This window comes from Coloeus monedula (assembly GCF_965178545.1).
Source record: "Coloeus monedula genome assembly, chromosome: 2".
NCBI lineage: Eukaryota > Metazoa > Chordata > Aves > Passeriformes > Corvidae > Coloeus > Coloeus monedula.
The window spans coordinates 74,269,330-74,286,242 of NC_138782.1; the positions used below are offsets into that span (position 1 = coordinate 74,269,330).

The following is a 16,913-nucleotide window of genomic DNA, read 5'->3' on the forward strand; positions in this document are numbered from 1 at the left end:
AGCTCTCCAGGGCCCAGAATGTGAAAATTAATAAATTATTGTAGAAATGTTTCTGTAATGTTGTGGAATCCAGCCAAGAGACATGATGAATGTGAAAACTGTTTTCTAGGACATCCAGTTTCATTTAATTTTGTCATGCCCATAGAACTTTTTAGCAAACGTCTGTATCCTTCCATCCTGCATCCTTTTGTGATGTAGTTACCCTGGCAATCCAGCTGACTTTCCAGAAAAGCCAGCTCCATCAAAGTTCATTGACTTGCTACATTAAAGGCCTTCAGTAGGCTTCAGCATCTATTGATGCCAGTTCTTTCATGGGCTTGGACTGTTATGAGAAGAGATCTGCAGAGAGGGTTATGCTCTGGCATGCTTGATTAGAGCTGATTTTTTTTCCTTGTTTCTTCTTCATTCTAGATGGACCACTAATCTTTCTTGTACCTTGAAACACTGAGGTAATTTTTCTGCTTATCACCAGACTTCTGTTCTACAGATTCTCTACAGGGGTGAAGTTTTCCAGGAAAAGTCTCTTCTTATGTACCTCCCTTCAGTGTGTCTGTGCAATAGTTTGACTTGAAAAAATCTCAATATAATTTCTTCCTTTAGGCAAGCCACAGAGGGACCAATGTTTAACAAGTTCGTCTACTTTCCACTTGAATTTAGCATTTTTTAAAGCTTGAGGATTAAGAAATAGAGCCTAAAAGGTACTTAAGTATGCAAGAACACTGAGCATTTAATTGCCTGACTCCCTGAGTGCCACGTGGGGTGCTTGCACTTCATGAGGGGAATGTTTGGTGCCTCAGAAGAACAAAACCTGACTGCACAAGGAGCTGCTTGCACCAATCAACAGAGGTATGAGCCTGGAAGGGGAAATCACATGGGGAAGACCAAGCAGACAAGAGCTGCTCTCATGATAAAAACAAACAACAAAATAATTTTTAAAAACCCAAACCAAACAACAACCCATGAAATGTTAAACAGAGGTTGACCCTCTAGTACCTTCTAGTTTCTTTGCTCATGTTTTTTGGAGAGGATACAGTCTGTACATTCTCCTAGGATGTTGTCAGTGGATAGGATTTCTGCAAGCTGAACCGTGTGGGAGGGGGTGGAGGAGGAGGAGGAGGAGAAGAAGAAGTGGAGACAGTGATGATGAAAGGGTGTCAGGACAGGATTAGGGAGCTTCTCGAAGCTCTTAACCACAGTAAGCCCAAGCAAGGGCCATCTGTTTTTATAAAGGCATAGTCATGGGGGTCTTTTTTTGAGGAGCCCATCACAAGCCAAATCCTACAAGTGCTCTGGATTTCAGAGCATTGGGGTTTCAGGCTTGTTCAAAAGCCAGACTCCTCTGTTCCAAATATTGTGATTTTTTGAGAACAGGATCCCAGCAGAAGACAACCACAATAGAGAGATTTCTTCACTGAGATTCAGAGAGCAACTCGTCAACACAGCTACCCTTGAATGTGGAGAATTCACAGCTGTGCCTGAATCTGTGAGTCGCCCCTTCTGATAAGACCACCTGTATGTGCAATGAACATCCCAGAATTACTTAAATCCCAGGAATAGGTGGCATTACCAGCTTCACTTGTCAAAAAGTCCCCACATGCAGGGGCAGCAATGAACCCCACCAAGAAGTTCTGCACCCCAGGGTGGAGACAGCCTTCCATCACCCAGGCAACATGCTGCCAAATATATGCTAAAAATGATAGGCTGGAGACAGGGATCCAGGTGGGGCTATGCCTGTCTGAAAAGTCACAAGGTAGCCATGCAGAAGCTTTCCAAAGGCTTTTTGGGGGCTTGCCTGTGGCTTTGCTCAGGAGCACACGTCCTGTACCCTGCACCAAAGGATCCTGCTGGTGCTGTGACCAGGAGGATTCAGTCTGAGCCGCTGCAAGGCAGCATCTGGCCATGGGGAGAAGGCTGGGATAGGATAAAGCAAAGTGAAAAGGGTCACACCACCAAGAGAGTTCAAGAAGTGTTTGGACAGTATTTTTGGATACATGATGTGACTCTTGGAGATGATCCTGTGCAGGGCCAGGAGCTGGTCTTGATGATCCTTGTGGGTCCCTTCCAACTTAGCTTATGCTGTGATTCTGTAACATAAGGTGGCCCCAATTTCAAGGAAGCCCTTGCTTCCCAAAACCAAGTTATAATTGACTGGTTGTGTATTAAAAACATAAATCTGTATCACGGTGAAGATTGGGTCATCCCTGGTACTGCGGGAGGCTCTGCTGCCCATCTGCCCCACACTTCCCTGTCCAGCAGCCACCCTGCAGACCCTCACGATCCCTCTGCTCCCCATTTTTGTTTCTGCCCTGCCTGACATGGGACACAGGGCTGTATCCCATGCTGGGCGTGTGGGTGTTTGATGTCTCCCTTTTTTTTTTTTTTTCAGCACTTCCCAGAATTTTTCGGGTTGGAGGGGGCCTCTGGAGATCATCCAGTCTGAGCCCTCTGCCAAAGCAGGGTCACCTAGAGCAGGTGACACAGGAATGTGTTCAGGTGGATTTGGAATCTCTCCAGAGAGGGACACTCCACAACGTCCACGGGCAGCCTATTCCAGTAACATAAAGAAGTTCTACCTCATATTCAGGTGGAACTTACCGTGTTTTAGTTCATGTCCATTAGTCCTCATTCTGTCGCTGCACACCACCAAAAGTAGTCTGGCACCATCCTCTTGGCACCTGCCTTTGAGATATAGATATATAGAGATCGATATAAATGCATTAATAGGATCCCCTCTCGCTCTTCTCGACTCCAGACTAAACTTCCTGAAACGGATCTCAGCCCGCGCTAGCGCGGTGTTTTTGCCTTTGTTCTCAGCCTGGCGGTGGCAATCTGGGCTGTATTTTTACCCTCTCCTTGCCAGGCCGCGCCGCCGCCGCCGGGCCGCGGAGTGCGCCCGCCATCTTGTGGGCTCTGCCCGCCTTTGCAGGCCGCCCTCAGTCCAACCCCGGCCGCGCTCGGGGCTTTAACGCGAGTTTTCCAGAGCAGATTTAGAATATGGAAGATAGCTGGCACTGGAACAGGTTGCCCAGAGAAGTTGCGGATGCCCCATCCCCGGAAGTGTTCAAGGCCAGGTTGAGTGGGGCTCTAAACAACCTGGTCCAGTGGAAGGTGTCCCTGCCCATGGCGGGGTGGTGGGAACTTTAAGGTCCCTTCTATCCCAAGCTTTTCTATAATTCTGATTCTGTGATTTTGCAAACAAGGGTAGGAGAAAGCTGAAAGCTCTGTCCCAAGGCAGGCATTCCGTGAGTGGATGTGTTTCCAGAGCCCCAGCAGGTGCAAGTCTTATGGGGAACCGGGGCTATCCGGGTGGCTCCTGTTATCCTAAGGACAGGTATCCCCGCAAATCCTTGCCAATCGAGGATTTAATAGCCCCAGCCTGCTAACGTTTTACCATCAGAGAGGCCAGCGTGTGCACACTTTGGAGAAGACGAGCAAAGAACAAGGAATGCATTTCGACTGGAAGTGCCTCTGAATTGCAGAAACAATGAGAGCGGTTGATGAGAAATTGCCTCCTTGGCACTACTACAACAGCCTGCCGAAGAGAGAGTGATGCAAGTGCTTGCACTCTCCTCTAGGAAAGGGTGAGGAACAAAATTTTTCCTCCCCTGAGGCAAGAGGAGAGATCCCAACACACGGTGGAGCCAGATGATGGCGTATGATGTCCCCAAGTACAAAAGTATTCCTACAAAGCTAGGGGCTAGCTTTCCCTTCTCAGTCAGTTTTCCACGATAATTTACTGTTTATCCTGCCTTAGTCCGGCCTCTCTGTTTTGCCTGGATAATGGAACAGTGGCACCTTAGTTCACTTAAAATACAGCATTGAACATGTCTGTTGTCACTGATGGTGGATGCACCAAAGTTAGAGGAGAGGGACCCCCAGGTCCTGACAGCTTCCCTAAACTCTCTTTTCATCAGGAGCATCTCAGCCTAAGTGAAACAGTAAAATGTCCCCAGAACCTGTAGCACAACAGGGCTTTGTACATCCCCCCATGCAAAGGGGGGATCCCCCCTTCCATGAGAGAGCTGTGGAATAAGTTAATAGGAAGATGGGAGCTTGTGTCTGTTCTAAGCCAAGAAATGGGAAGCTCTGCTTGAAACTCACTTTGCCCTGCTTTTGCCATCTGCTTGCCCTGTTAATATGCAAAACAAAAATTCAGTCATCTTTCTCTTTGAAAGACAGGAGGTACTAGAAACTGTCTCCTCTTTTGTAGGGACCCATCTTTCACCCTAGTCAAATACCTAAATACATTGGAGGATTTTGACTCAAAAGCTGAGACTTCTGGAGCTCGTTTCTTACTTGGGACATAGGCAGGAGCTTGTGACATTAACGGCTCAATGGCTTCAGCTCTAAATGAGCTGGCAAAGGTGTTCTCAGCCCAGAAAGTTCTATTTCCAGCTTTAGCAGTTGATCAGAGAAGCAGAATCCCAGATAGAATCCCAGAATCATAGAATATGCTGAGTTGGAAGGATCCCTCAGGATCATCCAACTCCTGGCCCTGCACAGCACCACCCCAAGAATCACACCTTGCACCTGAGAGCATTGTGCAAAGGTTTCTTGAACTCTGTCAGGCTGGGGCTGTGACCACTTCCCTGGGGAGCCTGTTACAGCGCCCAACCACCCTCTACGTGAAGAACCTTTTACTAATATCCAACTTAACCCCCCTGGCACAATTTCAGGCCATTCCCTCTCCGGGTCCTGTCACTGGTCACCACAGAGAAGAGATCAGTGTCTGCCCCTCCTCTTCCCCTTTTTGCAGCACTGCTTTCCAGCCTCTCATTCCCCAGTCTGTCCATACATCCAGGGTTGCCCCATCCCAGGTGCAGAACCCATCACTTTCACTTGTGGAATCTCATATGGGTGATTGCCCAGCCCTCTGATTTGTCAAGGTTTCTCTGCAGGGCCTGCCTGCCTTGGAGGGCTTCTACAGCTCCTCCCAATTTAGTATCATCAGCAAAGTTACCCAGCATCCCTTCAAATTCTGCATCCAAGTGCATTTATGAAGATGTTGAAGAGCACAGGGCCTAAGATAGAGCCCTGTGGAACCCCACTAGTGACAGGTCACCGGTCTGATGTCATCCCATTCCCTATAAGCCTTTGTGCCTGACTGGTGAGCCAGTTGCACACCCATGGCATGATGTGTTTACCCAGCTCTGTGCCGGACATTTTGTCCAGAAGGATCCTGTGAGAGAGTGTTGCAAGCTTTATTGAAATTCAGAAAGATTACATCAACTGGCTTCCCTGGATCAGTAAGGTGGGTTCCCTTGTTGTAAAATGAAGTTTGACAAGCAGGCCCTTCCCATCAGGAAGCCATGCTGGCTGTGACCAATGAATGGTGGTTTCCCAGTTGGTCATGCTCTCCTTGCAAACCTTGTTCCTCTTCCACACTTATGACACTTAGCTTTTGATTCATCATTTTTGCCTCATTTTGGAAAACTTAAATAAATGCTGGAGCAAACCAAGGAGAACTGCAGCGCTGCCTGAATGCTCTGCTGTGGAGGCAGGTGGTTAAATAGCAGGTGGCTATTGTGTGACAGAGTGTGACAGAAGGAGGAGCTGAGGTGGAGGAGTGGGATGGAGGGTGCCCAAGCAGCACCACACAGCCAACCAAGGGCAAGCAAAGGGATGGAAGGTGGTCCCCCTTCAGAGAGGGTGCACTAGTTAGTCTGAACAGGAAAAGGGAATTTGACAAGGACAAGGGTGCAGTTTTGTAATGATACAGGGGATGCCTGGAAAGACTGTGAAGTGAGAACAATCAATTAACAAGCTGCTGTGGCTTTAGAAAAGCCATTATAGACATACTGGTATAATGAGCACATCTAATGCACAGAAGCTATTTAACCTTCACCCTCCTGCCTTATAAAGCACCTCTGGGGCACTGGGTAAGGCTGTTAATTATTAAGGTCAACCCTAGCAGACAGAGGTGTCCTCAAGTATGGGTTGCTGTGATACACTCAGATAATTTCCTCATTATTTCAATAACTAATTTCCTGAATTGTTCAAGAATTGACAGATTAGCACCCATTAACCAAGTCTTAACTTATGGCTATGGGAGCAGTTACAGGCCACAAGGACTGAAGAACCCATTCTTCAGTAGCTCCTTGAGCACACGTAATATATATACATGGACAGTGCTGCAGCAGCTTGGTGTTAGTAAAATAACCAATGTATCTGAAAAGGCTGGGCAGGCAGTGACAGGCACTGGCTTGAGCAGATGTCTTGATGTTTGTCCTCAGGTGCTCTGAGAGCACAGGATGAAGTCAGTCTGACTTTTAAAGAACTGTGTATTGAGGGATTGTAAATGAACAGAATCACAACCAAACCAAAATACCCATTATATTCACTACCAAAAGGGTTGGGTTTTTTGTTTTTTTTTTTTGGGGGGGGGGGAAAAACATCCGTACAGCAAACATTTCATGGATTTGATAAGTGTGACTTTTTACATTGTTCACCCTTATGCTGCAAGACAAATCTCACTGCTTTTATTTATGCTTGCCATATAATTTTGTGTACCTAAATGCAAACATTTTTTTCCAAGCACAGCCTATGAAGAACCTTTGGAAACTGCAGTATAGGTAGGTAAGAAATCCCTTTGCTTCACAAAGTGGTTTTATTGTTTTGCCTCAAAGCCAAGCATGACTGGAAAAGCAACTATCATAAGTGGAGCTGTTGTGAAGGGACACAGCGGGGCACAGTGCTGAAGCTGCCTGAGCCTGGCACACCAGCTGCACCCAGCTTGTGGAGGAGGAGGGAAATGGCCGTGTGACTGTGTCACAGTATTACCTTATCTGCACTTACCTGCCTGAGACTCTTCTGTCTGACTGCCTGGAGTTAAACCAAAGGAGACTGAGGAGAGACAGGAAAGAGAAGGAAATGAAACTATGATGGTGATAAAGCCTACTAATACCAACATTCCTTTAGGGGATTTTTGGGGAGTGAGACACTGGAATAACTGCTGCCAGCCTGCTGCCAGAAGGGTGACAAGCTGTTTTACCAAGGCCAGCAATGAACACAAAACAGTATTAAACTCTCCCCCAGCACAAATCAAAGAGCTGGGGACTGGGGATATGGAAAGGAGGTCAGAGCAGCTTCTTAAGAAGAAACATTACTGGACTTGCAGCTGTGCCTGGGTGTCCAACCAAAGCTGGGGATGATGGACTGTGGGAGGGGATTTCAGGGGCTTGTCTAAGCTGCTGAAGAGATGGAAAAGGGGAAGTCCCAAGTGCCAACACCTCCCTCAGGCTTAGCCCTGTCTCCTGGTTTGTGGCAGGCTTTTGGCTGTACTGCCAGCTGTTCTGCCCCAAAGGGACAGTTTCAGCTGTCCACTGCAGGCTGTTTGGAGGGGAAGGGGTTGGCAGGCAATGTTCAAAGACAGCAGTCCTGTTTATATGCCAACACAGGGAGTAGGGTGGGGGAGATAGATAGTCACAGGGAGGTTAACGTGGCAGCAGCCCTCATCTCTGGGCTTGTGCCCTGGGAGAAATTTCAAAGCTGGAGTGGGGAGGGACGCTGCTTCCTCACCTGGAATGATGTCTGGCTATTTTTTCCCCTACAGATATCCTTTACTAGACCAGTTACTACCACCTTTCCACACAAACCTCATCTCACCTGTGTTCCTTAGGCTGCCATGGCTGCAGTATCACTGCTGCAGCATCACTGCAGTACCTGTGCACAAGGGGCAGGTGGCCGTGGGAGAGGCCACAGGGGGAGAGTGTGCCCAGGTGCACCACAGGCTGGAGCTGTCTGCCCACCGAAACTGCCCAGCCGGCTGTGACTGAAATTTAATTTGCCTGGTGCATTCCATGGACATTTTAATCAGCATTTCCTACAATCTACTTGGCAAAGAGGCTCAATTGGCAGCTGCCTGACTGAATGGGCTTTGCACCCAGTCTAACCTTCTCCATTCGCAATTTCCAGTGCTGGAAAACCTCTCTGTCTCACTTTCAGAAGTTTCTATAGCAATCACAGCCATCCTAGCGAAGCACTGAAAATGGCAGCCCATTCACATTGTAATTTTGCTGGACATTAATTGCTCCTCTCTCCACTGGCCTCTGAAATGTTACTTTTTGGGAGATATCAACTGCAACTGGAGGAGACTGGTCCTCTGCCTGTGTTTTCAACCAACTTTGCTTTTCCTGCCCCCTGCGGAACTTTGGTAGCTGTTTACAGTGTGTGAACCTCGATTAGCAGTGAAGTGTTGCTGGCCACATTATACCTCAGCTACAGGAAAGACCTGACTTGAGTGATGCTCTTATAACAGGCCTGCAGGAACAAACCTCACCACCCAACACATCATGTTGTGATCTGAACATTATCCATCACTGCATGTAGAAAAATTACAGCAGCGTGTTTGCCTTTGCTAATTGTAAAAGACCAGAGCACTCAAAACTTTTTTCTTCACGTCGGTGAGCTTACTTTTCCTGGTTCGGTTGACTTCAGCTCAAACAATCACTTGATCTTTTGTTCCATGCTTCATCTTTCAGTGGCTGTGATTGCTCTTAATTACTGTGACACTAAGAACCACATGCTAAAAATATATTAAGTAACAGAACTAAAGGTTTTGCTCCTTGCAATAAGTGAATGTGGTAGAATTATCCCACAGCTTGTGAAGAAATTGGTTAACCATTTCTTGAGCTCTTGTAATAATCTTCCCCTACACTTTTATGGCTATTGTTGCCTGCTGGAAAAATTAGCTTGAAGCTGAGTAAGGGGAATTGCGGATAAGTGTTTGTAATTTGGCTTTGGACTGACATAGTGTGGTTGCACTCAGAGAATGTGAAGTCTTTGCACTGGCAGCAGTACTCAAATCTGGGAATATAGGATTCGCATTGGAAAAGAGTAGATTTTTATAATGATTTAAATGAACAATTTCAGCTAGAGAGTGGATTAACAGAGCCAAATAAACCCTTCACCCTGACAAAGAACTGGCGGGAGGACTATAGAAACACATCCAAAATTTTACCAACATGAATGCAGAGTACTAGGTCAGTGAGAAGCATTTCTGTATTTTAATGGCTCTCTTAGAAATCATTTCAATTTAAAACAAAAGTTGTTTTACAAATATGTGGAGAATGCAGAAGGCTGGAGAGGGAGCAAGTGGCCTGCATCCTCCATCTGCTCCATCCTCCCCCTCCTGTCTCACTAGGGACTGCTACTGCAAGTCCCCCTTCTGGGCAGACACAGAGGCAAAAGCAGGCAGTGCCCCAAACCCAAGGGTCAGAAATGTCTCCCATTCTGCAGGGGCATGGGTGCACCCCCAGACCCCATACCCTGTGTTTCATATGTGCCAGAGCTCCTGAGGCCCAAAGCCAAGCAGCAGGAAACTCTAAGCCCAGGGGTCTTAGGGAAGCTGAGACACAAAAACCTGTGCTTCTACATCAGAAATGAGGATACAGAACAAGAGAAGATTAAGTATCCCAGGATGAGCAGCAATCTTCACTGACAAGAGGTGGACATGCTGGGGATTGCTCATCGCTGAGAGGAAATGGAGCAGGTGACACAAGAGAAACATCCACTGGAAAAACAAAGCTGCAAAGGCAGATTGGCAGTACCTGTTCTTGAATGATTTCAGAAGAGGCAGCAAAGCAAAGGGATTTTAGCAAAATTTCTAATTAAACCCTGACAGCTCACTGCTGCAGGACATTTGAAGGAAAAACAGGATCTTAAATTGATCTGGAGAAGGGCCCTATGTTTACATGAATGACAAGGCATGCAACTACTGTTGAGGGTAGTACAGCCTCTTCCTTCACAAACCTGTGTGAATCTGTAATGGGAGAGTAAGACATTCCATTGTGGATGCTCTTCTCAAACACTGGATACCACAATGCTGCAAGCAAGATTCTGGAGCAAGTTGGTTGCTTGACTTCCAGTATTACAACATCCCTCTTCAAGAAATGGGAAAATACAATGTTTGCAGTAAAAGGTATAGAAATAGGCCCAAAGTGTAACCCCACCTAAAAATTTTACACCACTGATTTCTCAAGTCCAAACTGTGAAACACTGCTTGCCATCTGCCAGCAAGAACTGCCTGTCTGCCACTGGCATCCATGGAGACATGCCATGCTGCAGCATTCTCCCATTCTCAACACTAAGAGGTGCTCCTTCAGGGCACTTGCACTGGGGAGCTGCAGTGATCCTCAGACTTTCCCAGCCCTTCAGTGTTGGGGTTCTCTGCCAGCCTACATGTTAACTAACTGCTTCCCAGGGCAATTTTCCAAGCTGTGCAAAACCTGTAACAACTAACCACAGAAGTAATTGGCTGACAGCAAAAGCACATCTTGAGCAGGAAGAATCCCAAATTAGAGGGGGAGAAAAAGTACTTTAATTGTGGTTTGCACACAGCTATTTTGTATCACCCTCAAGTTGTTGGAGAAAAGAGCCAGAGAGGTGGAAAAAAGGGTTCCAAACCCAAAAATTATGGCTGCTGGCAGCAGTAACTGAGGCAGACAAGTCTAAACTACTTCTAGAGGAGGATCTTTCTGACAAGCCCTGGATATCCCTACCCAAAAGCTGAACCATGTGTAGGGCAACGGCTACAGCTCACACAGACAACCATGTGCCCAGAAACTGGCAGTGCTGCCAGTCCAGGTTTGCCCCCTGGAGAGAGAGATTTAAGAAAGAACAATCACACTAAGTCATGAAGATCAAAGGGCTGGAGCACCTCTCCTATGGAGACAGGCTGAGAGAGGTGGGATTGTTCAGCCTGGAGAAGGCTCCAGGGAGACCTTACAGAAGCCTTCCAGTACCTAAAAGCAGCTGTAAGAGACCCAGGGAGGGACTTTTTACAAGGGTATGTAGTGACAGGACAAGGTAGAATGGCTTTAAACTGAAAGAGGGAGAGCTTAGAGTGGCGATTAGGAATAAATTCTTTACTGTGAAGGTGGTGGGGCACTGGAATAGGTTTCCCAGAGCAGCTGTGGATGCCCCATCCCTGGCAGTGTTCCCAGACAGGTTGGATAAGGCCTTGAGCAACCTGGTCTAGTGGGAGGTGTCCCTGCCCATGGCAGGGGAGATTGGGACTGCATGATCTTAAAGGTCCATTCCAACCCCTTAACGTTTTATTATTCTCATTAACAGTAGGTCTGTCTATCCAGAACACATACCTGAAAATAGCATGAGTGACATGTTTATAAAATCTGGTTTTATTAATTTTTCTTTATTACAAGATAAATTCTTCTCAAATAACAGAAGGATTTATGTTGTTCAGTTTGTAATATATTAAATTCAAAATGACATCTTTTAAAAAATATTCTCCATATACAAGGAAAATCCCAACAGAATTTACAAAGCCACTGTATTTCACATATATAGGATCTGAGGTTGTTATAACTCATATAGGAATTTTGTCATTACAAGTAAAAGAAAGACTACACAAATAGTTTACTGTTTTAATCACAAACCTCAATTTTTTTTCTTTAAATAGATTCTTAAAATAGATGCATTATTTAAAACAAAATCACTACGAAGAGGCATGTGGTGTTTCGTGGATGACATTAATTCCGTAACCCAAACAAGGAGACTAATCCACTCTGAGTAGCTAAATTTTTTTTTTGCACTATTTACATACTTTACTGAAGTATTTTCATCCCAGAGCCTCAGCAAGAATCTTAGAATATTAATGAGGAAAGCCTGGCAGCACTCCAGAGTTAGCAAGTAAGAAAGTAGTATCATTCCCATTTTATCACCAGGGAAACTGAGGCACCAAGTGTATTCAGATCTAGGCAACTGCAGAAAGAAAAATCCTGAATCTTAATTCTGTTAGCTGGGTCTTGACGGAGAGACTGTTCTTCCTCGTTAGATGGCTGGTGACTGTGCTGGGCACTGTTTGAAACCTGGTCAGTTGCTTTTTTTCATAGTTAGATTGCTGCAAAATAGGTGACATCTATCCAGCTATAGTGTCATCACAAACACCTTTACTAAAAGAAAAGCCATTAATGGTTTTCCTTTTCAGATCAAAACCAAGCAACAGCAAAAAGTGCATCTTCAATCCCTCCAAAGCCTTTGGAAGGCTGTCTTGTTCTACCCAAAATACTGCAATTGTTCCCTTAATCTGCACAGTAACAAATAGTGAAAAACAGTCACTCTGAAAGACAGAATTGCACTATTTATTATTAAAAAAAAAAAAGAAGTTAATTTTTTGGGCATTGTGAACATTCCTTGGTCAATCAAGTATTTGAAAGAAGTTAGTTGAGAGATTCTCAGCCAGGACGTGACCTTTAGAAAACACGAAGTGTTTCACATGGTCCATAATCCCGAGGATTTTACTTCCTATGACAGCAAAATATCACACCACATCAATAAAGGTCACTTGAAAAGATCTTTAAAAATAACTTGTCAATAATGTTTGCTGAACAACTAAAGGAAATAAAAACTTGTTGCAGATCTGAGATGACATGAATTCACAAGTAAAGAAAAACCTAAGAAGCCAGGACTTGAACTTGGGATAGAAGCATCCAGCATAAATCCAGCAATTTTTAAAGCCATTATGGAGTGTGCATAATTTACTCACAGGCATCTCACTGTTTATGTTTTGGCAAATACAACAGCCTAATATGGGAATAAAAAGTCATGGACTGTTGCTGTCTCACAGCAGCAGGAGCAAGGGGACAGGACAGCTGGGAGCACAGGTGGCCCAGCACCCTGGGGCACGACATAACCACTGCTGTCCATGGTGTCCAGTGAGATTCTGGCTGGCACCAGTTGCCTGGAAGGTGTCTGACCCCAGAAGCAGCACTCCCAACTCAGCACTGGAAAAAGACTTTATACTTGCTACAGCATCATAAAATAATCAAATAGGGCCTCGCTTTCTTCAGGGAGGTAGATGGGCAACAATGTGCTGCTTCTGTGGTTACTGGGGGGCCCTCTGCCCTGGCATCTCGGCTGGCTGACAAACTGGTCCTATCAATCTCTCCTTGTGGACCTGACCCAAAAGTGGCAAACCTCCCTCTGCAGCACAGTCACAAATACAGCACAGTGATTTAGGCAACTTTTCTTGTTTTCAGCCTCAAAACACTTCTGGAATCTTCCTCATTTCTTTTCCTTGATTATTGCTGGTACCTACCAGTGACTCCCAGCAGACAGCTTCCTTGCGGGCCTAGGAAAGACTGAACTATGGTTTTATTTAGCAATATGTCCCGGAAATGGTGCTGGCTCTGGAAGCTTTTGGGAACTTCCCTCCCTGAGTTTTGACAGTGCTCAGCTACAGCCTCAGAGGCTTTCAATGGTACATCAGTCCCACTGCATTTAGGAACTTCCAAAAACCTGGGGTATCTGAGTTTGGGGTGTGCACTCAGACTGCAGAAAAGCCTCAAATACCAATGGGCAAAGCAGCACCAGTTTGAACACAAACAGGGATCCCCTGGTTAAAGGAGCTTGGTCATCACCCACACAGACCCTGGGGAAACACCTCACTTCCCTGGCCCAAGGCAGTCTCTGTGGGAATACCAAACCTGCCAGGACCTCCTCTCTCACATGTCCCAGACATGTAATCTGTGTTCTGCAAGATTGTACATTTCCCCCGTACCACCTGGCAGAGAAGGACATACAGGCTAAACATATAAACAGTTTTTAAAAGAATGTAAATAAATATGCAGATGCAAAGTGCCTTAGGTTATCTACCACCATCTCCTATCTTCCCACAACACATTCTGGTTCAAACAAGGCAGGAGGCATTTGAATGCTACTCAAAAAAATTCAAGGCTGAAGCTTCAGGAGAGTTATCAGCACAGTCCCAGGCTGATAAGTATAGAGTGCCATGTATAAATACAGAAACACACACACTTAAATTATATATATTAGTTTTATCTAGATTTATATATACATGAATAAATTAAATATTCATGTGTGTTTGTGTATACAGACACACATGCATCAATGTCAATAGTCCCTTCTGTTGAGAACCTAATCCAAATCTCTGAAAGCATACACAAATTATTTGGATATTCTTAAGTATCAGCAATGTATTCTGATTGGAGTTTTCATAAATATGCATTAAAATGGCAGTCCATGGTGGTCACCCTTGTGGGAATAATAATATAGTTCCATGAGTTGCAAACTATAAATACAGGTTTAAAAAATTATTTGAAGAACAGGTATAGCCAGTGTTAAGTAACTTCCAGGACAAACAGAAGGGATCAGAACAGAAAACCAGACTTAAGCATGTGGCTCCATAACAAAAGTAAGTGCACAGGACCTCTCCAGCCCTCCCTGGTGCCCAGAAGGCCCTTTTAGAAGCTTTTTGTAATTGTGATGGGAGACAATTTGGTAACAGACAGAAAAAGGTCACGTTACAAAATCCAAGAAAACCTCTCAAAGTTGGAGACAGTGTGTTATATATCTCCTCCCTAAGAAATGAGGGAGTCAGTCCATCTACATGTTTTTCCTACTCATAGTTTCTACATATGCTCTTAAAATGACTCTTTATAAAAATACATGATAAGCCAATACACATAATACCCTGTTTTGTTTCAGTTAGATAAAAACCAAGAATGACACCACTGCATCTTTAACTAAAATAGAGTTTCCAACTACAAACATGACGATGGGTCATGTGTCTTGAGGTATCAGTTACTATTCTATCTTTTCCATAAAACACATTCCTATGGTAACATGATGAATTGCCTTGGTAGTACTGAGTACTACTCTGCCCAGATCAGGGCAGGTGTGTTAGCAGCACTGCAAGGCTTGTATAAAAGAAGCCTAAGAAAATTCAGGGAAAAGATGTCACTGGTGTAGAGGCAGCATATCCAAGCTTGCAAGAACCACAAAATTTAGGAAGACTATGAACTTGCACTTATTTGTTAACAACATACCCTGTCTTATCAAGGTCTCTTTTCCCATCCATTACTGAGATCTTAATCCTGTGCAAAGACCTTAAAACTCCTCCTCAGGGTTCTCTCTTGGTTCAAACCATTAGCTTTCAGTGAACCAGACTGAGCAACAGTCTGTATTACAAAAAACTCCTAGAGCCTGAAAGTCAGCAGATGGCCAGACTCAGAGAATAGAAAAAAAACCAAACCAAACCAAACCAAAAAACCAGAACACACTACATAGGAGTTCCAGGATTCTAGCGTGGACAATATCAGGAGTTTCTTAAAAAAAGCATTTGATTTTTCTTTTGTACAAGCAGCATTGTACATGACAGAAGCAATGCATAAACAGTGAAGTGCCCACTTCATGTGACATCATAAATGACTCTGCATAGCCCATTAACTTTGTCTGTAGACCAGTTCTCCAGAAAAATTCTAATCCCAAATAAACTTCCTGAACATCAAGGTTATATTTTAGAGAATCATTAAGGTTGGGAAAAACCTCCAAGATCATCAAGTCCAACTTTTGTCCAAACATCACCCTATCAAATAAACCACAGCACCAAGTCCCATGTCCAGGAATTTCTTTAACACTGCCAGGGATGGTGACTCCACCACCTCCCTGGGCAGCCTGTTCCAATAGTGGACAACTCTTTCAGTGAAGAAATTCTTCCTCATGTCCAACCTGAACCTTCCCTGGAGCAGCTTGAGGCTGTGTCCTCTCATCCTGTCACTGGTTACCTGGGAGAAGAGACTGACCCTCACCTCAATACAACCTCCTTTCAGGTGGTTGTAGAGAGCAATAAGGACCCCTGAGCCTTCTCCTCTTCAGGCTAAACATCCCAAGTTCCCTCAGCTGCGGCTCACAGGACTTATGCTCCAGACCCTTCAGCAGCTTCATTGCCCTTCTCTGGACACACTCTGGCACCTCAATGTCCTTCTTGTAGTGAGGGGCCCAGAACTGGACACAGCACTTGAAGTGTGGCCTCACCAGTGCCAGGCACAGGAGGACAATCATTGCCCTGGTCCTGCTGGCCACTCTACTGCTGATCCAGGCCAGGATGCCGTTGTCCTTCTTGGCCACCTGGGCACAGCTGGCTCATGTTCAGCTGCTGTTGACCAGCACCCCCAGGTCCTCTTCCCCTGGGCAGCTTTCCAGCCACTCTGCCCCAGCCTGTGGCACTGCCTGGGGTTGTTGTGACCCAAGGGCAGGACCCGGCGCTTGGCCTTGTTGAACCTCACACAATTGGCCTCAGCCCATTGATCCAGCCTGTCCAGATCCCTCTGCAGAGCCTTCCTGCCCTCCAGCAGAACAAAACCCCCACCCAACTTGGCATCATCTGTGACCTTACTGAGGGTGCACTTTGATCCCCTTGTCCATATCACAGATAAAGACATTAAAGAGGGCTGGCCCCAACACTGAGCCCTGGGGAACCCCACTGGTGACCAGCCACCAGCTGGATGTAACTCCATTCACGACCCCTGTATGAACCCAGACATCCAGAGGGGTTTGAAGAAGAAGAACAAATGAAGGCAAAATTTCACATATCCACACACAGATAGTACAGAAAAATAACTGAGACTTCATGTCTTAAACTCAAAAACCTATTGATGAAAGAAAACATGGTCCAGATGATAAAGTGCAATTATTATTCAAGTTGTGCTAAAAAGCTTTTCAGTGCCTTTCCAAAGCTTTTCCAATTTTTCTTCTTGGTGATTTCATGCTGTAATTTTACTTCTTGGTGATTTCATTCAACTTTTAATTATGTTCTTTTGCTTCTGTCCCCATCATTCCAGTACTGTTCAGTTTGCATTTCTGTGAGCCGTGAGAGAGTACGCTGAAAGGCAAAGATTTCCTCTTCTCCTGTAAACATGGAGAGTCCTTTGGCAGAATCCTAATCAAGACACAAAAACAGTCCCACAGACCTGTGAGACACATAGACAGGATGCACTTCAGTACAGCCAACTCCTAAGGCTCAGTGCTTTACAGGCTTTGACAAAATAAGACAGCAGCATGGCACCAAAATTTAAAACTAATGTCCAAAAATTAAAGAAAAGCACCTATTTCAGCTAGGCAATCCTCGGAAAGAATATAGCAAAAAAAAAAAT

General features: G+C 45.2%; 1 protein-coding gene across 3 annotated transcripts in view; it reads right to left on the minus strand.

Annotated features, from left to right (window-relative positions):
- Positions 1–2,498: 2,498 nt before the first annotated feature.
- The window catches only part of AFG1L (AFG1 like ATPase), a 75,938-nt gene continuing 61,523 nt past the window's right edge, over positions 2,499–16,913 (minus strand). The window contains exon 13 of one of the 3 annotated variants that reach the window (XM_082276638.1): positions 2,499–2,679. In XM_082276638.1, the coding sequence (XP_082132764.1) occupies positions 2,623–2,679 (57 nt within the window). In that variant the 3' untranslated portion in view covers positions 2,499–2,622. Of the gene's footprint in view, positions 2,680–13,781; positions 16,731–16,913 lie in introns of those variants that run through there. The other 2 variants (XM_082276637.1, XM_082276639.1) reach the window with 2 other exon arrangements.